Raw genomic sequence first — 25267 nt, 5'->3', positions numbered from 1 at the left:
GAACCCCACGTGTTTCTGGGAGCCCTGCACCTGCAGCCGCCTGGGAATGGTGTGAGATAGGCCACCTCCCACTCTCACAGCTCCCTGTTCTTGGCGGAAGTGTATGTACCACATCACTCTTGCTAGTGTAGACTCGGTCAGCAAGGCTCTCAATGGCGATCCACTTGACTGGCATCTTGGCAATGCGACCCTGGCGGTAGTAGTCCCCATTGTAGATCTTCTTGGACAGCCCAAAGTCCGCCACACACACAGACATGTTCTCATTCAGCCTGCCCATATTGGGGGAGGAACAAGATCAGGGCATTAGTAAGCCTCCCCCAGGAAGCCTGCCCTGGCTCTCAGATGCACTTCCACCTCCTGCCCTCACCATCCTCCTTGGGGCTGGGGAGCTATTCCTCACACCCTTTCCCAGTCCCAGAAGGAACTGCTTTACTTCTTGTTCCCTCTGTAAGATGAGGATGGGACAAAGGGCTTCTAACAGCCTTCCCAGCTGTGGCTTTTTGGCAGATTCTAAGGTCATTCCTAGTCTCCTTGGGTTTAATTCTCTGATTTGTAAAAAGTTTCCTTGAACTATATGATACATATACACTTTATGTGTACTACATATATTATATATGTATATTAATGTGCACAGATCATAAAAGAATTTTAATTTTCACAAACATACCCATGTATCCTGAACCCAAATTAGGAAATACATCTTAAGGACTTTCTACTTTTTCTACTTTTCTTTTTTTAATACATCTTGTAAGACTTCCTACAAGACTACTGGCCTTGGTTCATCCAAAAGAATATGCTATAAAAATATAAAAAGGTGGTTTTGGTAGGAGGGCTACTCTAGATTAAAATAGGCAGAAGGGGTATAATGACTGAGTGCAATTTGGAAATCTTCATTAGATCTTGCTTGGTTCAGGGGAAAATTTAGCTATAAAAGAGGACAACTGGAAGAATTTGAATGTGGATTGGATTATGTTATACAATCATTACTAATCTTCCTGGGTGTGATAAAGGAATTGTGATAAAGTAGAAGAAAGTCCTTATTCTTGGGAGCTGCCTAGTTAAGATTTAGGGGTGCAGTGACCATTCATTGGATCCTCGATTGGTTACTCCTGAAATCAGAAGGGCTTCTGTAGAAAGATTTTAAGTCAAACTATCTATGCACCTATCAAGAAGAGAGAGAAAGGGGCCGGGGATTTAGCTCAGTGGTTCCACCGCCTGCCTCACAAGCGCAAGGTCCTGAGTTCGATCTCCGGTACCAAAAAAAAAAACAAAAGAAGAAGGAAAGGATGATCTCAAATAACGGCAGGGAAATGCTTCAGCAATCCTAACCTACTCTGGCTTGTCAACTGTTTTCTCATCTAAAGCAATAGCAGACTTAACTGTAATCTCTCCTACTTTGTAAAATCCCAATTGTGGAATTATCGAATTCTGATGATGATATTAATTTGAAATAACCAAAGACACATATGCAAGCAGAAGGCTCTATTTTAACAATTGAATGACAGGAATTTTTAAAAGGAAAGAGAACCTACAGCTTCATTTTGGAATCTTTCCCACCAGATAAGGGCTTTCCCCCTTATCATGTAAGGAGCCAGATAAATTAGAAGACATGAAAAGAGGCAACTGGAGACCTCAATCTTCCATGTACTCCATAAACCTTTTTTGAACTTAATCATAACACTGTCACATTGCCATGATCTCACTAAAGGATTTCTATTTGCTGTTAGTTAAAAATAAAGCCCTGATGGGCAGGGGATTTAGCTCAGTGGTTTTGATGCCTGCTTCGAAACCGCAAGCAAGGACCTGAGTTCGATCCCCAGTACCAAAAATAAATAAATAAATAAAGCCCTGATACATTTTTATTTTTTAAAAACATGCAAGCAAACAAAGATTTCGGGATGAAATGTCACGATTCCAGTAACTTACTTGCAAATGGCTGAGGGAAGAGAGGAAGACAGAAGAGAACTGTGACAAAATGTCAACAAGGGTGCTCAGTGTATGATTCTCTCAACTTCTTTAGCACTGGAATTTCTCAAAATAAAAAGTTGGGAGAAAAGGACATTTCCATTTCTATATTATTGAGAGTTGTGAACACTGTGCTGTTGTAGAAGATGCGCTGATTTTCCAGCTGTGGTTTCTATGAATCTGACATGGTCACGAGACTGATTTTTTTTTGTACTGGGGATTGAACCTATGACTTTTGCACTGAGCGACATCCCCAAACCTTTTTTTATTTTGAGACAGGGTCTCATTAAGTCACTAAGTTGCCCAGGCTGGGCTCAACTTGCAATCCTCCTGCCTCAGCTTCCCAGAGTGCTGGGATTACAGGTGTGTGCCACAGAATTAATATCTAAACATGTGGTTCCACTCCCCCCATCCTCCTCTTAACCCTGTCTCAGTAAGGCAAGGCACTCAGCATGGAGCAGACAGAGATGAGGCTCACATGTTACCACCCTGTCAGTCACCTTTGCCCCTCTGCTCACCTCTTAGGGTGCACTGAGATAAGCCCCAGCCCATCTCTTCTCCCTCCACATCCAAATACTCCTTCAAGATCTCAGTGCAGGCCCCCTTCTCTAGAAAGCCTTCTCAGCCTCCCAGTCCTGGCTTCTGACCTCCCCTTGGGGGTCCAGCTTCCCTATCACCCTGGGAAGGCGGAAGGATTGCTAAAAGTCTTGGCACTCACATGCAGTTCCTGGCAGCCAGGTCCCGGTGTATGAATCTCTTAGTACTCAGGTACTCCATGCCACTGGCGATGTCTGTCATGAACTTTACCAGCATCTGAGTGGGGAGGAACTGGGGGCCAAAGCAGGGAGGAGTAAAGGTCAGCAGAATTCCCAAGGTCCATCCCTCCTCATTCTCCCTTCCCTTCCTGTGCATGTCTAGTTCTGCCTGCAGTGATTTCCTGTGATACTGAGAATTAAATCTACTCCTTTCCGCAGCCTATAAGGCCTTATATAATCTACTCTTGCCTTTCTCTCTGACTGATCTCCTACTGCTCTTGCCCTTGACATACATTCCAGCCAGGAGCCTCCTTTCTGGTCTTCAGACAGCCACCCTCATTTCCACTTCTGAGCCTTTGCTTATGCTGCGACCTTGGCTGGGATTGTGTCCTGTCTGGGTTCCAACATCCCACCAGCTGGCTCCTCCTTCAAGGTCACCTCCTCAGTGAGGCCTTCCCTGTTCACCCAAACTAATTTCTCTGCCTCCTTATCATTCATCCTACATTTCCTTCCCAGCACTTAAGTGACCTTGTTTATGTATTTGTCAGCTTGTTTATCGCCTGGTCCCTCTGCTGTAAGACAGGGTCCATGAGAACAAGCTTAGGGTCCCCAGGATCTTCCCAGAGTCTGAGCTGGATACCTGATATATGCTCATTCAGTACTTGTGGACCTATGATTATGCGCCTCACCACTGGCTGGTCCCCGAGCCGGGAGTAGAGGAGGAAACTGTGTAGGTCTCCATGCTTCATGAACGGTAAGATGACCACTGGTGCTGGGAACCCCTCTCTTTCAGAACCCTGGAAGCAGACACCTGAAACCCCAGGCAGCCATGTCATAACCAGCTACGAAGAAGGGAAGCCAAGCCCCCTCCCTCCTGGCCAGACTTAGCCTCTCTTCAGGCCTCCCCTTCAAATCTGGCTTTCACATAGTGGGGGGTGGGTGGCAAGGGCGGAGCTTAGAGAAGCTGTTTCTAGCAGACTTCCCAGGGATGTTTCCGGAGCCCTCCTGGGGACCTCAGCTATTTCTGGGAATGGTCAGAGGTCGCATTCCAAGTTGAGGGAGAAGAGGAGGAGAAACTTGCTGATCTTGAAGAAGAGGGGAGCAGGGAGCCTGAATGTTTGATCTTCCCAGTGCTGCAAGAAGGGGTCTTCCCTCTGGTGTGGCCCCAAGGGAATCCGACCCTCTCTCACCAATGAGTCTCATGACGTTGGGGTGGTCGAATTCCTTCATGCAGACAGCTTCACTCAGGAAGTCTTCCAGCTCTGATCTCGTGCAGATGGCAACTTGGGAGAAAGAGGAAGGCAGGCAAAGAGGAAGGGAGGGGAGGGAGGATGCTTTTCCTTCTCCTCTTCCTCTCTCTCACTGCCATCATCGTTAAACATGATTAGTAAGCTGGTCATTGTGGTGCACACTTATAATCCCAGCACTCTGGGAGGCTAAAGCACAACTTAATGAGACCCTGTCTCAAAATAAAAAACTCAGTGCCACGGCCCCAAATTCAATCCCCGAAAAAACAAACAAAAAAATTAGTAAATACCAGCTGCTATACTTTAGAGCTTTACCTAAATTAACGCATGTAATCATCTAAGGTGCTTCAATTCTGAGCCCTTTTATTTATTTATTTATTTGTGGTTTTTTGAGACAGGGTCTCACTATGCAGTTCAGGCTGGCCTTGAACTCGTGGTGATCCTCTTGCCTCAGCCTCCTGAGTGCTGGGATTACAGACATGGGCCACCATACCTAGCTATGAGCCCTATATTAAAAATGAGGAAATTGTGGGGGATTTAGCTCAGTGGTTCTGCTGCCTGCCTTGCAAACACAAGGTCCCGAGTTTGATCCCCAGTACAAATAAAAAAAAAAATTGAGGAAACCAAGGCACAGAAGAGTCAACGAAACTACTTAAGGGCACACATGCTCGCAGATGAATAGGCAGAGCTGAAACCAGGCCATCTGACTCTGGGGGCCATGTGCTCACTCTCATGTTGGCTGCTTCCCAGCACTTTTGCAATAACTCTTGGTACCCAGATGATAATTATGATCCCATTTGACAGTTCAGGACACTGATTCATAGAGTCAAAGTGACCTGCTTGGGGTCGTATGACTGGGCTTAAAACCTGGGCCAAGAACATAACCTGGAACACAAGAGGTACTGAATGATGACTCCACAGCCCAGAGTTATTTTTATTTTCTTTATTTTGGGCAGGGTCTTCCCCAGTAGCTAAGTTGCTCATGTTGGTCTTGAACTTGCCATCCTCCTGCCTCAGCCTCCCAGAATGCTGGGATTAAAGGCCTGCACCACCACAGCCTGGCTAAGCCCAGCCATGTAATTCAGAAAGCATCTCGTCTCTCACCTCCAGCCCCAGCCTGAACCTCTTATACTTCAACTTCCCATATAGAAAGGACTTGGCCCTTTCTGTGCTGTGTGACTCTGGACTGGCTCCCACCCTCTGTGATGATACACATAGTGTAGCAGTAGTTCACATTAGCTTCATCTCTGGCATTAAGTGCTTTGCCTCACAAGAGCCCTAGGAGGTAGGGACGTTAGGAGCACTTTTTCCAGATGAGGCTCGGAGGGAGAGTCACTTGCTTGAGCTCCCATAACCAGTAAATGAGGCCAGATGTGCCTCATTTTGGACCTACCCCTGCTCTGTTATGTATTTCAAGGGGTTGGCTCTTGAAAACTACATTTCCCAGCCTCCCTTCCCTAATGGTTTCCTTTTGGAGTTTGCCAGTGGTAGGCAATATGAGAGGCTGGCAGGTGGAAGGGAGGAGAGGAGAAACCAGTGTATTTCACCCCTTTTCTGCTTCTGCAATTGTCTTGGTGTGGCTGAATATCCCCTGTGTTTCTAACTCCCACAAGGAGCCTCTAACTCTCTGTTCCTAACTTCCGCCAAGTGTCCCCGGCCATGGGAACTCTAATTCCTTCCTCTTTCCTGCAGGCCTAGGGGTGGCAAGGACTTCCTACTGCTGCTAACTTACAAGTTCACACTGTTCTGGTTGTTCCTTCAGTCTTTTCTCCACCATGGCACTAATGCCCCCATATTCAATTCCTTCCATTGAAGTACCTGGGCTCTATTTACCAGCTGGAAACACTGGCATTCTATACTATGGCCAATTTGCCACTAACTTTTCTGCTCACCTGCCTTTCTGGGGCACAGGGAAGGGGCCGGGGGTCCTACATGTGTATGCACATGCATAGACTCACTCTTCATTGTCTTCACAGCCACCTTGAGGATGGAGTCGTCCTGGTTCAGCTGGCCCTCCATCACAGCTCCAAACTCTCCTGTAGAGGGCAGAAGGGAGACTCTGACTTGGGGGATGGGCATCCCAACTGTAATTCCATAGTTGGATGGGGGTGGGGAAGTGAAGGACCTCAGAGTTCAGGAGGATATGTGTGTTTGCTGGAGAACTCACCTTCTCCCAGTGTCTTCCCCAGGGCCACCTTGTGCCGGTCCACCATCACGTCCCGCAGCTTTTCCTTCAGCTCTTCACTGATGCCCAGGCTGTTCACTGCAGGGGGTGTGAACAGAACCATGGCTCAGGGTTGACATTCAGGTGACACTCAGCAACAGTGATATATCCATTGTTGAAACACTGAACTACTTCTGCATTGGTCCAAAATTAGCTACTTCCCTGAACATCCTAGCACCCCAACCTTAGCTCCTCCTCTGGAGCCCCAATCTTCCCCCACAGTAATAACTACAGGGTTAAAGCCTGGCCACAGTCTTGCACCTGTGTGCACTCTGACTGGTCAGTGCCTTGCTGTACCAGTGAAATGTTTAAGGAGGTGGAAATGCTAAGTACCTTGATTTGATCATTATACATTGTATACATGTATCTAATTGTTCCCCTGTATTCCATAAATATGTGTAATCATTATGGGTCAATTATGAAATAAATAAACAAATCCTCATATAAAGGGCAGCATAGCAGACATTATATTCAACCAAAATTTATAAGACATGAAAATATTACACTCATATTAAAAATTATTTTTAAAATTATTTCTTATTGAAGTGTAACCTGCACAAATGGTGAGCAGCTCAGGGGATTTCCACAAATCCATTGTAAAACTAGCATCCAGGTCAATAGCAGCACATGACCTAAGAGGAATAGCCACTGTCTTGACCTATCTTCCAATAGGTTAGTTTTCTGTTTTGAACATTATAGAAATAGAACCATAGAGCATGTTTTCTCTTGTGCCTGGTTTTTCCTACTCAGCAGTGTGTCTATGAGATAGTTGCCATATAGTTGTGATATATGATGTATAATCAAAATGTATTCATTTTTTTTTTTTTTGGTACTGGGGATTGAACTCAGGTCCTTGAGCCTGTGAGGCAGGCGGCAGAACCACTGAGCTAAATCCCCAGCCCAAAATGTATTCATTTTCAATAGTGCGTAGTGACAGTTTTCAAACTTGTTGACCCCTTTACATTGTAGGAATTATTCAAGACTACAAAGAGTTTTTAAAATGTGGGTTTTAGGTAGATATAGACAGATCTGGATTCATTCTGTATTTCAAATCAAAACGGACAGATTTTTAAAACACCAGAATACACAAGCACATGTTCTATCCATCAGTAATTCATGATATCATCAAAGGTCAGGGAGCCTCAGGAAAACACTCTTGGAAGCTCATGAGAGAAGGAGAGTGCAAAGGGGCAAATAAGGTCTTGGTATTATTACAAAAATAGTTTTAACCCCACAGGCCCCCTGTTAAGGTCTTAGGGACCCCAGGGGACCAGTCTCACACTTTGGAAACTGTTACTGTATATTATTTCATGAAATCACTGCAACTTTCTTGCTGTTTCTTCCCTCTCCTCTGAACTAAATGTCTTTCCCAGGCCTGTCCAAAACCCTCCTGAGACCCTGGCAGCCTTCTTGCTGTGTGCCAGATCAAGACCTAGCTCTGTCCCTTTTCTTTCTGGATTTTAGTTTTCCTAATTAGAGAAATGAGGAAATGTGACTGGGTGGCCCCTGAGGTCCCTCCTTGTCTGGGACCCTCCATGACTCTACAATGCTCAGTCTATCACTCTAAGATTGGATTTTCAAAATTACGAGTCTATTATACTGAGCATATAATTTTTCAGGCCCAGATTGATTCTCTCTCTAATATTCTGTTACTTTATAGACGTCAGGTTCAAATCCCAGCTATTCAACCTACAGACCTGAGTGGCAAGTTACATAACTAATCTATGCCACAGTTCACAGTGCCCTCATCTTTCAAGTGAAGGTAATGACAAGGACTCATAAAAATACAAACAACAATAGTAAAAAAACAAAAACAAAACCATGTCCTTGGGTGGTTGTGAGGCTCAGATGAGATGATACTGTGTAGAGTGTTTAGAATACTGCCTATTGTTCCAGAAATTGTGGAAAGAAATACACGGAGACACAAAATTTGGGTAAAATAATAAAGTTTACTTTCAAGCAGGCGGACACTGACCAGACCAGTTTCTGGTGGTCCCACCTGCTTGCAAGCAAACTTTTATTATTTTACCTGAATTCTGTGTCTCCGTGTATTTCTTTCCGCGATTTCCAGAACACTATCACATAGGAAGAGCTGGGGTTGGCTAACATACTATCATCATCTACTCTTTTTTGTTTTGTTTTGTTTTTTTGAGACAGGGTCTCGGCATGCAGTTTAGGCTGGCCTTGAACTCATTGTACAGCCCAGGATGGCCTCAAACTTGTGGTGATCTTCCTGCCTCAGCCTCCCAAGTGCTGAGATTACAGGCGTGTCCCACCATGCCCACCTATTATCTAGTTTTAGGTCCCATATCACCACCACCAGCATCATCATTTTATCTCAACATCATCTTCATCACCGTCCTCACCATCATCATCATCGTTTTGTTAAAAGATCTTATGGCTCTGAAGTTCAGTGTTTCTAAGACTTGCTGTGGCTAAGATTCTATTACACTAAAGCTCTATGTTGTTTCATGATTTTGTTGTTTCTGGGGCCAGTGGTTCATCAATTCTAGTGTCCCGAGGCTTTCAGAAACTTTTGTCTCTTGTGTCTACAGAAGCCTAGCAGGCCTAATTTTCTTTCTCTTTTGGCCCCAGACCAGTGCAGGGAGACACAGGGCTCACTTACAAGTGGCTTCAGTGGTCCGACGACTGTAGGACTTGCGGATGTGGTACCTGACCACCAGTTCACCTCTTTCTACTGTTGGTTCAAACACCTCCCTGGTGGAATGGGGAGAAGATGAGGGCAGGGCAGAACCATGTGGAACACCTCTTCCCACCAGTTGTGAACATAGGTGCCATCCTAGACCCAAGCCCTGCTGGTCCTCTCCTCCAACATTTGCTGAACGTGCCTAGGATTTCTGCTTTCTGCCTTTCATTCATTTGCCTGGCCTCACTGCCCTTTTCGTGATTCATGGCCACCTTTCCTCCTGAGGCAGCCTCCTCACTGGTCTCCCTGCCTCCTGCCTCTCCCTCCCAGTCCACAGATGCCACTCCATGTTGTTCTAACTCACCCATAGCGAGTCTCTTTCTTCCTCCGGTGGACAAGAAATAGGGCCAAGATGAGGACACAGGCAGCGGCCACAACTGCTCCCAGCAGTACATACCACCAGGGCCATGAGAAGGCAGGAGCGGGGGGTTCACTCACTGTCGGGGTATGGGGGACAGGTCATGGCTGGGATATTGGATCCAGTTCCCTGAGACCCAGGGAGTGATGTGTGAGGGAGGCAAAAGATGTAGGTGTACTGGGTAAGGTGTGTGATGGGCATTTCACCCATCCAAGGAAGGGCAGGACATGAAATGGAGGTGATATGTGTTAAAGCCGAAAGAGTGGGAAACTTGTAGGACAGATATTTGAGGAGTGCATTATGAGTGTGCAGAGAGTGGAATGGGGAGTCAGATGTGTCGGGAGTGGGTTACGATTGTGCAAGGAAGGAGGGAAGAACATGGGATGAGGGTGAGTAAATCCGAAGTAGCATGGGTGTGTGTGTGTGTGTGTGTGTGTGATGATTGTGCAAGGAGGGTGGACCTAGGTATGGAAAAACAGGTAAGTGGAGAAAAGAATCCCTGCAGCATAGGATGTGAGGCCTGTGCAATGAATGTGCAAGGAGAGTGAGTCTGGTGGACGAAGGACTAAGGAATATCTTGGGGGAGCGTCGAACAAGCACAGAAAGGTTTTCATAAGGTGAAAATACAAGTGAGATAAATGTGCAAAGGGCCATGGTGAGTGTGCAGCGTGGGATGGGGTGGGTGGTGAGGAGGGTGAGGCATGTGAGGAATGAGGAGTTCTACATACAAGGAGCCAGCAATGAGTTTTAAGGAGATAACTTCAGTGGGCAAGGAGTGTGCAGTGAACATGTAACCAATGTGAGAAGGGCAGGTGAGGAGTGTGGGAATGGTGTGCAAGGAGGGCAGGAGTGGAACGGAGCATAGAAGGCCATATGATGATTGTACAAACAGTTCATTTGTGTGTGCAGAGAGCAAGATGGGTTAGTGTTGGTGAGGGTGAAGGGGTGATATCTAAGGAATATGGGATGAGTGTGCAAGGGGAGTTGTGAGGTACAGGGTATGTTTTTCAATGTGGACTGTGTGGTGAGTGTGTACAAGGTGTATAGAGTTTGCACAAGAGCAGTGTGTGTGTGCAATGGGTGTAGGAGGCCTGTGTGAGGAGTGAAGGATTATAACAGGACATGCTTGGAATGTGAGTGGATGTGTGTTGGGAAAGTATGTGAAGAAATACAGGAAGGCATGTGAGAGGTATCTAAGGATAGTGGGTGGAGTTACAAAGGGAGGACAGAAATAGTGCTAGGAAGGTGCAATGAGTATAGGAAGAATGTCTGAGAATTGTTGGAGAAGTATTTGAGAAGGATGGATGTGAAGAGGACACCACATCCACCCATCCATCCATCCATCCATCCACCCACCCACCCACCGACCGACCATTCACTGAGTGCCTACAATGTACTGGGACTGGACCATTCTAGGCACTTCCATCAAGGACCACACAAACCCAAGAAGTAGAGCATTACAGTGATGAGTTTGAAAAGCACAAAAGTGGGTGTTGAGGGAAGGGAGGGAAAAGGGGGTGCCAAAGCCCTTACCCAGCTGGTGGACTGGCTGTCCTTGCCCTGTGAGGAGAAAGGACAGAGGGGAGACGTGCTCAGAGAGGGGAAGACTGGTGTGGCATAAGTGAGGGAGGCAGGGAGGCTCCTGCTAAGGCACAGGTAGGAACAGAGCTGAGGTCAGGGAGGAGGGACACTGAAAGGTACAGGGAACAAGTCAGGGACATCAGGAGCTGAGGTCCTTGTGGGTGGGCTGAAGGGGGCTGAGCAGGCTTTGCAGTTACCTGGGCGCCAGGGCTCCAGGGACACAGGGCGGCTCCAGGGACCATCGCCGGCAGCAGTGTAGGCTGCCACGGACACAGTCAAGTTAGGCACGGGGCCGTCCCTCCGCAGTTCCAGGGTCACTTCTCGCATTAGCCTTACGTCCATTAGCACCTAGGAGGTCAGAAGCGGAATCAGGGAGAACCTCAGACCCCTAAATTTTAAGTCTGCACCCTTGACCTCAGCTCCTCATCTCTTTCTCAGAACCTTTGCCTCTTCTTCCACCCGTCACCCCCTGCCCCTTCCTCTCTGTTCTTCATCTCCATTTCTCCATCCCCATGGGCACCAGAACCTGCTGCACCAGGCAGGGACTGTACAAGACCCATTCCCCACCATGTCCTCAATCCCTTAGTGCAGCACTTGGCACACAAGACTATGCAGCCAACACTAGGAACTGAATTATCTTTTTATCTTCACCTCTCTACCCCCTCTCACCTCCCATCCTGTCTCTCTACCAGCCCAGCTACTACCTTTGTGGAAATCAGGAAAAAGCACCCCTTCCTCAAGATGATATACAGCTGTCTACTGTAAAATGTTTAGCGTATGTAATTCCACAGAAATGCTTTTGCAATGGGTCATAAACAGCCATTCCCAACCTTCCTTTGGATTCCTTAAGCTCCCCAGAATATGCTTCACTAAGCATTGGTGCAACTGTATGGTACCCAACCTGCACAACTGTCCATGTCTGCTTTGCCATTTTCCTCTCCCCATCTCCCTCCTCTCCCAACCATTCCACCCCAACCCAGCCAGCAGCACCCACCTCAGGGGTGTCTTGGCCTCGATAAGCCAGCCGGTACCCTAACAGGGTGCCCTGCAGGGGTGCCCTTGGCTCCTGCCAACGCACGAGGACCTGGCTCCCGTTCCGCATGGCGCTAATGTTCTCAGGGGGGCCCAGGGGCACTAGAGGACAGGGAAGAGGGGAAGCTGGCACCCCCACCTCTTCCTGACCCTGCCCCTGTTCCCAGGAAGTGGGGGCAGGGTAGAAGGCACACTCCTGCAGGCCTCTGTGAGCAGAAGCTCAGCGGAGAGATCTGGGAGGGATGCCGGGGCAGCGGGGGTGTGTGGGTGTTGGGGAGAAGACTGAAGGGAGGCGAGGCCACATGGAATAAAGGGGTGAGAGGATGCTGGGGGCACTGATGCAAGTGAGCTCCAGCAGGGCGGTGGTGACAACCCCTCCCAGCCCCCTTACCTCCCTCTGGTGTCTCCACGGGAAGCCAGTGTGTCCAAGGCGAAGGGCCCTGACTGCTGGCACACGACACCCGGATGTGATAAGGGGTGTGAGGATGCAGGCTGCCCAGCCGAAGCTGGTGAGGGGGCACGGATGCTTGCAGGGTGAGGGGCTCCTCTGGGGGTTCTGGCTCTCCCAGCCAGCTGCCCACCCCATCGTCCGACAGCACAGCCTGAGGAGAGGAAAGGGCGTGAGGACAGGATGACCCCAAGGTCATCCACAGTAGCCACATGACCCTCGGTGGTGGTGTCCTAGCTGTGTGCATGTGCACGTGTATGTGTGCTGCAGCTGCAGGTTAGGACAACATGGATGCCTGGATTTATAAAGCAAGGAAATCATACAGCTGTGTGACATGCACAGTCAAAAGCCACCTCTAGCCAGCCATGGGGACTGAATTCAGGACTTTCACACTGAGCTACAACCCCAGCCTTTAAAAAAAAAACAACTTATTTTGACAGGGTCTGGTTAAATTGCTAAATTGTTCAGGCTGGGCTGGAATTGGCAATCCTCCTGCTGGGATTACAAGTGTGCACCACCATGCCCACACACTTTTTTCTCTCTTTGAGCCTCAGTTTCCCCATGTGGAAAATGGAGGATAAGACACTCAAATGCCTTAAAGGGTTGTTTAAGGATTAAATGTATGGGCTGGGAGCCAGGTGTGGTGGTACGCATCTGTAATCCCAGGACTCTGGAAGACAGGCAGGAGGATTGCAAGTTTGGGCACTTTAGCAACTTAGCAAGACCCTGTCTCAAAATAAAAAATAAAAAAGGGCTTGGGGTGTAGCTCAGTGTGAAGGCCCTGGGTTTAATTTCCAGTACTACAAACAAACAAACAAACCCTCAAAAAACTGTGTGCCTCTCCCCTAATGGGGATTGAACTCAGGACCTTGCGCTTGCAAGGCAGGTGTGGAGCAGCTAAATCCCCGGCCCAAAGTATGCCTTTACTGACATCATTCTGAGCCCTTCACAAATCTGAATTATTTTGGGGGGTGGGGTGGGGGGGTGATGGGCATCACACCCAGGGCCTTGAGCATGCAAAGCACACGCTCTACCACTGAGCTGCCCCTCAGACTGAGTTTGTTTGATTCTCACATCAATGCTGTTGTGCGCAGTAAGTGCTGTGCTTATGTCCATTACACTGAGGCCTGGACACATGGACTCCAAAGTCATCAGTTTGTCACCGATGAAGGGGGAACATGACTTCCTGTCTCCAAATCCTCTGCTCTACTTACAGTGAGAACATCAACAATAGCACCAATGCCTCTTATCTGTCCAAAAAGGCAGGGGAGGTTAGTACTGAAGAACATGGGTGCTGGCTCTCCCACTCCTCAGGGATGTGCCTCAGGTTCCTCACCTTTAAAATGGAATGGTCAGGTGTGGTGGGGCACACCTGTAATCCCAGCACTGAGGGAGGCTGAGGCAGGAGGATCACCATGAGTTCAAGACCAGCCTGACTGCATAGCAAAACCCTGTCCCCACCCCCCCAAATGGAATGATGATAGTGGCTCCCTACTCTACAGGGCTTGTTTAGAAGGGTGCCTGTGCATATGCAGTGTGTGTCTTTGTCATTGTCTGTGTGTGCACGGCTGCTTGGAATGCACACCCTGCACAGAGACACCCCCTCTTGCACACCCAGCTACTCCCCAAGACGTGACAATCAGGATGGAGGGGACCGTAGCTCTACTATGTGGAACCACAAAGCTACAACTGTAAAACTCACAGCCACACATCTCAGGAGCACTGCTGCCAGGACCTCGCCTTTACCTTGGAGATCCCAACCACACTGCTACATGGTATGTTGGCTTGCACAGTATTGGCTGCACGACAAAAGCTGTTTCTTACCCAGCCATGCCTGTAATCCCAGCACTTACAGACAGAGGCTGAGGCAGGAGGATACAAAGTTTGAGTCCTGCCAGGGAAACTTAGTGAGACTTGTCTCACTAAGACAAGGGCTGGGGAGGTAGCTCAGTGATAGAGTACCCTTGGGTTGTTTGATCCCTACTAGTGCTGAGAAAAAAAGAGAGAGAGAGAGAGAGAGAGAGAGAGAGAGAGAGAGAGAGAGAGAGGGAGATTCTTTTTTTTATTTTTTTGTTTTTTATTTTTATTTTTTTGGGGGACTGGGGATCGAACTCGGGACCTTGCGCTTGTGAGGCAGGCGCCAGAACCACTGAGCTAAATCCCTGGCCCGAGAGATTGATTCTTAACATCTCTGAGTCTCAGTTTCTGTCACTAGAAAAGAGGCCTCAGAGTCCTACCTGTCAAGGTGCAAAGCCTAAAGACACAATGCATGTAAACAGGTTGGCATATCATACTCTTAATAGCTAATATTTTTTTTTGTCTTGACACAGAGTCTCACTATGTAGTTCAGGCTGGCCTTGAGCTCACTATGTAGCCCAGGCTGGCCTTGAACTTGTGGCCATCATCCTGCCTCAGTCTCCTGAGTGCTGGGATCACGGGTGTGCGCCACCACCCCAGGCATTACTAACATTTCTTGAGTGCCAAGTGTGTGTCAAGCTCCCTGTCAAGCACGTTCTTGGATGAACTCACTGACTTTTCATAATATCCCATGGGCTCGATTTCCTTTCTCATGCCCATTTTACAGAAGAAAAAGAAGCTGAGGCCCAGAGGCTACATAGCTCGCCCAAAGTCACACAGCCCCCAAGGGGGAGGAGGACACCATCACATGACCCAGGGAGAAGGTGGGCGGATGGTGGGTAGTGGAAGGGGTGAGGCTTTCTGCATGCCTGCTCTCTGACCCACAGTGACAGATGGGAAGAGGAACCTCTCTGCCAGGACAAAGGGGAGATGGGTGCAGACAGTGGGCTCATGCCCACTCCCACTTCTCTTTTTCCTGGGACGGCCATGGTCCTCCTGCTGGAGCCCTTCAGCCCCAGCCCCCTCACAGCAGGAAGTGAGATCTGGAGAGGGAAGGGGACACACTTCTGCTTTCCTGGGGGGCCTTTGATGGGTGTGGGTGGGGGTGCAGCTGACGCCTGACCTGCCATTTGAGGTCTCCCAAATCAGGCTAGCCTCGGGGATTGAATCTCAGCTTTACCCTTCCAGCCACGGGGGATGGAACAGGTCCTTTTCCTCCTCTGGGTCTCAGTTCCTTACTTGGAAAAGGGCAAGAAGAACAGCTGTTGTATTCTAGGGTGAAAGTGACAAGCAGATATGCCCAGGGTAAGTGTGAGAAGCAGTTTCTGTGGCCCAGAGTGTCGCTTAGTGATATGCTGATTGCCTACATGTGTGAAGCCCTGGACTGCATCCCCAGCACCACATTAAAACAAAACAAAATGAGGGCCGGGGATTTAGCTCAGTGGTTCTACCGCCTGTCTTGTAAGGTCCCGAATTCGATCCCCGGTACCAAAAAAACAAAACAAAATAAAAACCCAAAATGAAACAAAAGGAAGAAAAGCAATTGCTGCTGAAGCACTGGTTCCAAATGGCCTCTATGAGGTCAAGAGCACTGCTGGGACTGGTGAGACAGGGCTCAGATCTTACCTCCGCTACTTCCTGCCTGTGACTTTTGGTGAGCTGCTTAATTACTTGGAGTCTTAGTTTCTTCATCTGGAAAATGGGTCTATCCATAGACTGTCCTTCACAGACACACGAGGAAATGTGCAGAAGGCCCAGCACACAGTTAACACTCCAAAGAAGTTGGTCATTATTGACAATGTCACCTCACATTACAGACGCTGTCCAACCCTCACCTCCAACTTCCCAATTTCAGAGAGCTTTGGATGTGAGCTTTGTGTTTGCAGGGCTGGGTGATTCATTTCTGTTTGTTTTTGTGTTTTTCTTGCTCCACCACAGGAGCAACTTCAGTGCAGAGGTTAGGTCTAGCTGGCCTTAGTCAGAAAACAACCCCACTGTCTGGCCTGTGCTAGGCCTTAACGAGGAGCCAGTGTGACAGACAGCTCTGGCCCCACCCTCACATGGGCCACAGACCAGTGGGGGACAGACTCACCCCACACAGTGACAACCCAGAGTGGTCAGGGCTGAGATGCAGAAGTACAGAATTGTGGATGCCCAGTGGGGACAGAAACAGCTCCAGACCCTCATAGACATCTCCTTTGTTCCAGATACTAAGTTTGCTACGTGCATTTACTCATTTAATTCTCAAACAAGCTGATCAGTTAATTGCTATCACTGTGCGCATTTTATAGATAAGAGAACTGAGGCCCATAGAGACTAAGTCACTTCTCAAGTTCATACAATCAGCAGGTAGCAGAGTCAGGATTTGAATCCAGGACATCTGGCACAAACCTAGGATCTGTTACCTCTCAACACACCACTGGCCTGGAGGGGCAAGGATAGGTATTGCATTTGTGGGTAGACTGAGGTGATCAAAGTCAGAGGATCTCACCTGTAAGGTGCAGTGAGTGAGAGGGTAGATGCCACTCAGGCCAGGGGACCAAGCCACCTCCAGTTCCGTGGGCTGGCTGGAAACCAGGTGGAGGTCTCGGGGCTGTTGGGGGAGCACTGTGGACAGACAAGAGGAGTGCGTGATCCTGGGGGACTTTTGCCTAGAACTCCTCACCCTGCCCTCTGCCTTCTGCTCTGGCCAGGCCTTCACACACCCAGTTTCCCCAACCACTTTCCATTACCTGTGATGGTGGCCGTGCGGGATGTGGTGACCCCCTTGGCATTGTGGGCTTCACAGGAGAAAGAAGATGTCTTGTTCAGGCCTAGGGAGCCATATGAGGGAGGAGCCAGTGTCAAACAGAGGAAGGACAGACTTTTGGCCAGGCTGGGCCACTCCATCATGGCCAGCAGGACAGTGTCAGGCCAGCCTATCTGGGTATAACGAGGAAGTGTGGGGCACAAAGGGGAGGGGAATACATTAGGAACAGACCCTGACCCCAATTATATGGACAGGCCCATGGCCTCAGCTCTACCCTCCCTCCATACATATAAGGCACACACTCAGAACACACTGAACACACACACACATACACGCATGCACTCACACACTGTTACATCCAGAGACACACAGAGCTACACAGAAACACACATGTTCATGTATAGATCAGAGAAACATGCAAACTCATGTGTATGTACAGAGACATTTATATTGGCTTATGCAGACAGGCCGACGCACATACACCTAATAGACACATACCTACAGATGTGAATGTGTGTCAAGGTATAAGGGTTTGCTCTTCCTCCCAAACCCTCTCCTCCTAGCATAGTCTGTTCCCACCACACTGGCCTCTTGGTGTTTCTGGAACACACACACACGCACGCGTGCAGCACGTTCCCGTCCGGGGAACTAAGCACCTCTGTTTCCTGTGCTTGGAAGTCTTCCCACAGATGTCCACACAGCTCGTTCTCTCCCTCCGTTGTGTTTGATTCTAAACAACACCGCTGCTACGCGGCTCCTGACCACCCTGTGTAAAATGGGGACCTCCCCTCCCTATCTGTCCCCAGTCCTGCTTGCTGTTCTCCTGGGCTCTTCTCAGCAGCCGCAGCATGCTTTCCATGTGGCCCAGGTGTCCTGTTCATGTGGGTCTCCTCCACCAATGTCAGCTCCAGGGGCCGAGTTTGTGTTGCTAAATGAGCGAATGAATATGTGTGTGTGTATCTGTGTCTTCATGAGCGTTTCTGAGTGTGTTTGTGTGTAGAAATGTGTGCATGTACAATTCCATGAGCAAGCCAGTTAATGTATATACCTTGAATAACTGTTTTTGGGTGTCCAGGAGTGGATTTCGTGTCCATGTGTTTGTGCCTCTTGTGTTTGTGTACTTGTATGCACCAGTGTGTGTGCGCACATCTGTGTCACCGCCACCATGAATGCACACCTAAGGGTGCATGCAAGAGACAGAAATGTAAACACATAGAGACACAGCACTCACAGCTACACAACTTACGCGGACACACAACGTGGCTGTGACAGGATGTGAGGGGACCCAGTCATCAGTCGGGGCCCTGCATGCTGTGTGCGCGCCTGGCTTTATGAGCCCATGAGCCTGCGGCCTGGGTGGAGCCGCAGCCGCGGTGTGCTTGTGCAGTGCCTGCGGTATCTGCGTTCCCACCACCTGGCTGGTTTGCGAGGGCGGCCTTCAACCACAGACACAAAATTTCCTTTCCTCCTTCAGCTGTAGCGGAGAAGCGAGAAGGGCAGAGTGGCTGAGGCCGGAAGGGGGAGGGCAGGTGCCCGCCCCGCAGTCCTACAGTCCCCGCGCGGGGCCGGGACCGGGCAGCCTGGGCAGGTGGCCGATCTGGGCGGGCAGCTGGGCTGCATCCAGCCACCTGGCACGTGGGGGCCCCGCCAGGGTCACTGCGCGGGAACTGGCGCCCCGGGCAGGGCAGCCCGGGGCGGGGCGGGAGGGGGTTCTGGACCGTGGTCCAGTTACGACCGACCGCAGCATTCCTGCCCCCGCGTGAGTCACCCGCGCCTCCCCACCCCGAGGCACTTCCGGCCGGCCAGTGCCGGGGAGGCGCCAGGGACCCCCTTTCCCAGCCTCCCAGCCCCCCAGGGACTGGACCTTGAGTGAAGGGCACAGGAGGTACCAAGGTGTGAGGGACTCCTCCCCTGCAGCGGGCTCTTGCCCCACGACTGAAGCCTGTGGACCCCAGATGTGCTTTCCAGATGTTCTGCACCACCTCTCCCATCCGCTCCCCCCCCCCCCCTTGCTTTTCCAAGGGAACAAGAGGGATGGAGGGAGAGAGGGGGCACGCCCTGAGTCAGATAGAGGGACAGACCCAAGAACTGACAGAATTCCTTCACAAGACACCCCCCACACAATGAATCACATTTAAACACACAGGGCCCCTTATTAGCACAAATATGCACTCGGACAACACACCTCTCACTAAGCCACAACGCATAGGGCTGATGCTGCCCTAAGCACACAGTGACACAAACGCACAGTGACTTACTGGTAAACACACGGGGCCTACACTGGTGTACATACACAGAGACATACATGTCCACTAATGAGTCAGTGTTGGAACACACGCATAAATACAACCATGTGTGCAGCAAACACCTGGCAACAACATGACATACACAGGAAACTGATGCTGACAAACCTTGCTGCATGTTGGGATACTCACACTACAGAGCAAAAAGATGTTGAAGTTGAAGGGGACAAAGAGATACACACCGCGACACAGGAAAGGTAGTGTTGACTTGTTCCCACACAAACACAAACACACAGCCAGGCCTTCCTCAGCACCAAAACACAGCTGGGCATGCTCAGGCTGCTTCATGTCCACTGAGATGCAGATTGATACAAACCCACAGTTGTGTAGACACACAGGCCTACTTTGGACAGGGAGGGAGTCACTGCCACATATGCACAGGTTGACACAAATGTGCAGGTGCACGCCGATTCATGGGCACCCTAGTGTTGACCACCAAGAGGCAGCCAAGGCTGATACACACACAAGGGGAGCAGATGGAGGCAGAAGATGTTGTCACTGTCCTGCTGCGAATCTCAGTCGCTCTTTCACATACACACTGGGACCCAGTTTTCCATGGTGACAGTCACATGCCTACACTGTCACCCCATGACATACACACACAGGCTACAGAGACATCCACGGACACACAGGTACAGACATTTGACAGCTGATAAGAAACATACCAACATCCACGGACACATCCTGATTCTATGGGGAACAGGAGCCCATACCTGGACACACACTGTGAGGTGCACACCTGTGAGCTGACACTGTCACCTCCATGTAGACGGAGGTGTGCAAAACAGCCACAAAACCTACTGTTAGGGCCACTGGCGGCGGAACCACTGAGCTAAATCCCTGCCCCCGCTCCACTCTTACACAGTGTCAACACCTACGAACACAAAGAGAGACCGATACAGCCTGACACCGTACTCAGTGATTACACACACAAACACAAACAGACCTCCACAAAGCTGACCCTTGCTAAGGCACACTTTCATACAGAGGTTGATGGTGATGGATATATGGACTCACAGATCCAAGTGGACAAAGATGTATACCAAGACCCCTGTGTATGTGGTATGTGTGTGTCCCTCTATCACTACACATCACACACAGACCCTCTCACACCTGCACCCCTATTTCTCCCCCTGCTCCTCTCCCAGATCCTGCCAGGCTGACTCAAACCCCATCCCTGTCCCTACTAGGCTACTGGAGCCATGGGCCTGAGTCACCCCTCTGGGGGCTGGTGTGTTCATCACTGCTTCCTTGCACACTCAGGGGCCCTGGAATGTGGGCATGTCCCTCCACCCCAGGAGACTCCTCTGCACCCCAGCAAAGGGGGGCAGCAGATCAGAGCTTGGGAAACCGGGCTCTTCAGGGTTCAGCAGCCTCCTCTGACTGAGCTGCCCCAATTTGCGTGCCTCTGTCTCTCCTCCCTCCACAAGGGAAAGCCTCGTGTCCAGGCCGTGTGACCCTTAGCAAGGTGCTGGGTCTCAGCGGTACAGAGGGGAAGGTCACCCTGAAGGAAGGGCTTATACCACTCAGACTCCCTGTCTCTTCTCTCTCCATCTTGGGTCACTTCTGTGACCTGTCCCTTCCTGTGTCTCTTGTCCTAACCTCTGTGATTGTCTTTCTCTGTCTCCTGTCTTCTTTCTTCTTTGGGCTGTGGCCCCCTTGACAGAGGCCAGCAGATCTCTTCAGGGCAGGCGGTAGGAGGAGGGGGCAGGAGAGTTTGGTTCCAGGGCCCTGTTTGGGTCAAAGGCTGACAGGGGGGCACCAGTCCCACACACTTGGGCCACGGAACAGCTCAGAGAAAGTTCGGAACAAAGAATGCTATTCAGAGAGAGGCTGGGCTAAATGGCAGGCGAGAGAGGCAGAGACAGAGAGACAGAAAGACAGAGGTACACACAGTGAGAAAGCAACGGAGAGTCAAGGAAATGGAGAACAGGCAGACTGAGGTGGAGAAAGGTACATGGAGAGAAATGAGTGAGGTGGAGACTCACACAGACAGAGGGCAGAGCAGAGAAACATGCACAGGCAGCAGGAAAGCCCAGACATCTCACCTGCTTGATCTTCTCCAAACACCTGGCCCAAATCCCAGACTCACCTGGAACTTGCAGGCTGTGCTGGGGGCTGTGGCCCAAGGATGGGGCCAGGGGGACAGCATCCTGGAGCCAGAGTAGGCGCACTGGTTCTGGCGGTCCCTGGGCCCAGCAGCTCAAGTTGAAGGGTGTGTTGGCGGCTACAGTCCGGCCTTCAGGCTCCTCCAGGAAGTAAGGGAGGCCTAGGGCAAGAGCGGTGACAGAGGCTGAAGTCCCCCTGAACCTCCCAACTCTCTGACCCTCCAAAGCTGGAGGCTTTGGATACCAGACCAACTCTGTAAGGTCTTTGATCTGCTCCCCGCTGATGTCTGGTCCCCAAGGACATCTGAGTCTCCTTTAGATGTCTGACTCCTCAGACCTCTGTCCTCAGAGCACATGACTCCAGTATATGATTCTCCTCGCCCAGCCCTCCCAGTAGATCTGGGCCCCTCATGTCTCTTTCCCACAATGTGTGACTTGCCATTTCATTTTACTGATGAAGAAAGTGAGGTCCCTAGGGGGAGATGAGGGAGGGTTAAGTTATGTGCCTCTGATTCCCAGAATGTCCTACCCCAGCATGCCTGACCCACAGATCAAATCACCCCCAAGATATCTTTCCCCCAGCACATATCCTCCCTGATCTGCTCCCCCATAATTATGGACCCCTAGCTTCCAGACTCCCTGAGACCTCTGACATCCCTGGGCTATATGTCTCCAGGGGATGCCCTGAATCCCTAGTGCCCTGTGACCTCAGGACTCACCTTCCAGCCCTACATAGCCAGGCTGGGACATAAAGTTCTGTCCTCTCAGGTCCACGGCACATTGATACCACCCCACATCCACAAGCTGCAGGGAGGAGATGCTAATGGAGCAAGAGGAGGAATGGAGAGGTTCCGGGTCAGAGCTGGACACCTGGAGGGGTCGGCAGAACTGAAAGCGGGGGACAAGAACCTCATAGAAAGGATGACATACGAACTATTTTTAACTCAGTTTACAGAAGATAAAAATGAAACATGTCACAAGTTCCAAGCCACATGGCCAGCAAGTGTTCAAGACGGGAACCCAACCCAGGTGAGGCTGTGTGAGGGAGGGGGCGGGGTCAGGGTTTGGGGTGTGGCTGGTCGGGGAAAGAAGCTGGACACCTGAGTCGGCTGACCACTTTCCAGTCATCTTGCCAGTCTTCACCCAGGGGCACCTGGATTTGAGTGCTGTCCGCCAGCTCTAAGACCTGTCCATCCCGAAGCCAGTTCACCTCGGGGGGCTCCCCCCGAACCTTGAGCTCACATCGAAGGACCGTGGTGATTCCCCGGGAACCGGTGACGTTCCCTGGGCTCTCCACAAAGGGGTCATCGACCTCGGCCTGTGCTCCTGTGGGGAGGATGGGAAGGAGTGAGGTTGGGAATCTCAATTTCCCTGGCTCCTCAACTCCATCCTGTCTCTGCCTGCCCACCAGCTGCCCAGACCCCCCCAGGCTCTTAGGCCCACATAGTTGCAGAGTGACCTCAGAGAGGGTGGAGGCCTGGGGGAGGATGGGAGTCTTCCCAGGGGACTGAGGTCCAGCATCCATGCGTCCGTTGGGAAGTAGGCCCAGGATCTGGCAGCCTCCCACGCTCTGGATTGCCTGGCAGGGCCAGTGCCTGCCCTTAGTGTCTCTAGAGATTTAACAGATTGGGCTCGTGGATAGAGGGGAAAAAAAGGGATGGGAAAGGAGAGACAGAAGTTAGACATGGGGTGAAAGAGAGGAACAGAGATAAAAGAAGAGATAGAAAAAGAAACACCCCCTAAGAGGAGACTCAAGGGGCAGAGTAGTCCCAGAGGGAGACTGGAAGGGGGGACTCTTAGAGAACAGGCAGTGATAAAGACAGAGAGGAGATGGGGGAGAAAGAGAGAAAGGAGCCCCACAGAGATGTTAAGCTGGAGGTAGAGACAGAGACAAAGACAGAGACCCTCGTTGTCAGAGGTGGAGCAGGCTGTGGTAAGAGAAAGATGGGGGCTGACGGTGGCGGGGGAACCCCAAGCCCCCCGAGTGCTCCTCATCCCGCCTGCCTGGCGTGGGGCTCCTTTGGGGAAGATTCCCACCTACCCCGGCCCAGTCCCTCTCCTCAGGGCCCAGACTCAAGTCCTGTGCCCAGCCCTCCCTCAGGCCCTCAAGTCGCTGTCCCTGTGTCCATCTCTTCCGTCTCTGGACCTCTCAGTTTCTGTTTCTGGTCCTTCTGTTCCTTTCTCTTTCTCTCCCGCTGCCTCTCTCAGTCTGTTTCTCCTGCTCTCCCTTTTTCTATGTCCCTCTGTTGTCCCAAGGAAACTCCCTAAGCCTGCCCAGCTCCCCACCCCCCAACACCTGCCATCCATCCCCCACCTCCCCTCCCCACTGCCCTGGCCCCAGGAAGGAGCCCCCAAGGAGCCCCCATCACTCACCCTTGGGGACCATGAAGCCCCAAAAGCACAGGGCCAAGCACCAGGCCAGTGGAACCCTGCCCATCCTCAGGCACCACCACGTAGTCGATGCCAAACTTTTCTCCCGAAGTTGCTGGGCACGTCGCAGGGGAGGGGGCAGGGCCGGGCTGTTCCCAGCCCTCCCCCTAGCTCCGGGCTCCTCTGATTTGGCACTGCCCACCTGGCACAGCAAGGGCCCCTTGGCAGGCTCCGCTTGCTCCTCCGAAGTTGCCTTCCTGGCTCCCCAGCCTCCTCTCCCTCCTAGACTTTGGGCAACACTTTCCCCGCCCAGGCTCCCTCTGCCTCCGCCCACCCGGCCTGGCGCCCAGGGGGCCACCTGGACAGCGAAGGGTTAATGTAATGCCGGGAGGGGAGGCGAAGAGGACCAGCCCTGTCTTAAAGGGACCTTGGAGGGAGGCTGGGAAGGGGGAAGGGTTGCCTGGTGGCGGCGCCCCCAGTTGGGCTCGAGGCTGTGTGCCTCTCTGTCAGACTGGGGGCGCTGTCCCTCTGGGCTCTCTGGGACTGGTAAACATTCTCCAGAACTCCACTCCCCTCCAGCCAGTGCTGCCCCCTCTCCGCCTCCACCCCCCAGTCCAGCCCCAGGCAGGCCTGTGGGGCCCTTCCCTCCCCCTCACACTCAAGGCTCCTTGGACAAGGACACATGGACACACACACACACACACACACACACACGCACACTCAGATGGCATAGACAACACAGACAGAGGCTGGGACGGGCAGAGACACGCTGGGGCACATGGCCAGCCCACGGACATCCTCAGACAGGTCGGGTCAGGAGCTGCCTCCTGGATTGACCTCAGTGATGGAACTTCACTGCCGGGAGGGCGTCAGGGTTGGGGGAGGCACTCAGGCAGGGAGACACACAGATGCTCATACACACCAGAACCCACTAGGATGCAGAAGCAGACACCAGTGTATGACTCAAACTCAAGAGGTCACCGCCACCCCAGGTTGTAATCCTGTCTCTACTGCTAAGGGCAGGCTCTGGCTAGTGACTGACCTCCTGCTTGGTTCTCAGTGTGTCTATCTGTAAGATGGGAGTAAGGGTGGATTTGTGTCACGGGCTCGTGAGAGGATGGTCTAGGTTAAAGTGTGTGTGGCTTCTTGCACGTGGTGATGACAGCTGACAAGTTTCCTGTGAGGTTTGACATTTCATCTCTGTCCCAGCACTTCCCCTCTGCTCTCTTCCCAGCTGGACTGTGCATCCGGGTCCTTGCAGATATGAGGCCTGGGTATCGACTTGACTGCATGTCCATTTCTGTGCCCTGTGAGTTTAGCTCTGTATAGACAGTCTGTGCAGGAGGAGGCTGGCATCCTTTCTCTGCATCACAGAGTCCTATCCATGTGGCTTCCTGATGTTCCTGCGGCCCCTCTACTCTTGCTTTCCCACCACATTACCCAGCTAACATCAAGAGAGATGTTTCAGAGACCAAATCTGATCCTGCCCTTGCTTAGCTGTAGCTCCTCACTGCCCTTCAGTTGATGCCTCAGTCCTCAGCTGGCTGTTCGGGGACCTTCTCT

General features: G+C 51.0%; 1 protein-coding gene across 2 annotated transcripts in view; it reads right to left on the bottom strand.

Annotated features, from left to right (window-relative positions):
• Positions 1 to 24098, bottom strand: part of Axl (AXL receptor tyrosine kinase) — a 28717-nt gene extending 4619 nt beyond the window's left edge. Inside the window, exons 1-18 of one of the 2 annotated variants that reach the window (XM_004872981.4) lie at positions 23708 to 24098; positions 22435 to 22660; positions 22054 to 22154; positions 21319 to 21495; positions 16907 to 16987; positions 16666 to 16781; positions 12261 to 12471; positions 11832 to 11971; positions 11035 to 11185; positions 10790 to 10816; positions 9203 to 9335; positions 8818 to 8909; positions 6135 to 6230; positions 5926 to 6003; positions 3911 to 4003; positions 3410 to 3531; positions 2684 to 2793; positions 110 to 269 (exon numbers count right to left, since the gene is read on the bottom strand). In XM_004872981.4, the coding sequence (XP_004873038.1) occupies positions 110 to 269; positions 2684 to 2793; positions 3410 to 3531; positions 3911 to 4003; positions 5926 to 6003; positions 6135 to 6230; positions 8818 to 8909; positions 9203 to 9335; positions 10790 to 10816; positions 11035 to 11185; positions 11832 to 11971; positions 12261 to 12471; positions 16666 to 16781; positions 16907 to 16987; positions 21319 to 21495; positions 22054 to 22154; positions 22435 to 22660; positions 23708 to 23771 (2178 nt within the window). In that variant the 5' untranslated portion in view covers positions 23772 to 24098. The remainder of the gene's footprint in view (positions 1 to 109; positions 270 to 2683; positions 2794 to 3409; positions 3532 to 3910; positions 4004 to 5925; positions 6004 to 6134; positions 6231 to 8817; positions 8910 to 9202; positions 9336 to 10789; positions 10817 to 11034; positions 11186 to 11831; positions 11972 to 12260; positions 12472 to 16665; positions 16782 to 16906; positions 16988 to 21318; positions 21496 to 22053; positions 22155 to 22434; positions 22661 to 23707) is intronic. The other variant, XM_004872982.4, reaches the window with a different exon arrangement.
• Between the last annotated feature and the right edge of the window lie 1169 nt (positions 24099 to 25267).

This window comes from Heterocephalus glaber, unplaced genomic scaffold (assembly GCF_053883595.1).
Source record: "Heterocephalus glaber isolate CG9 unplaced genomic scaffold, H.glaber_assembly_v1.0 deba00001744, whole genome shotgun sequence".
Classification (NCBI taxonomy): domain Eukaryota; kingdom Metazoa; phylum Chordata; class Mammalia; order Rodentia; family Bathyergidae; genus Heterocephalus; species Heterocephalus glaber.
The sequence above is the reverse complement of the archived record's forward strand: the minus strand, read 5'-3'. Positions and strand labels throughout refer to the sequence as shown.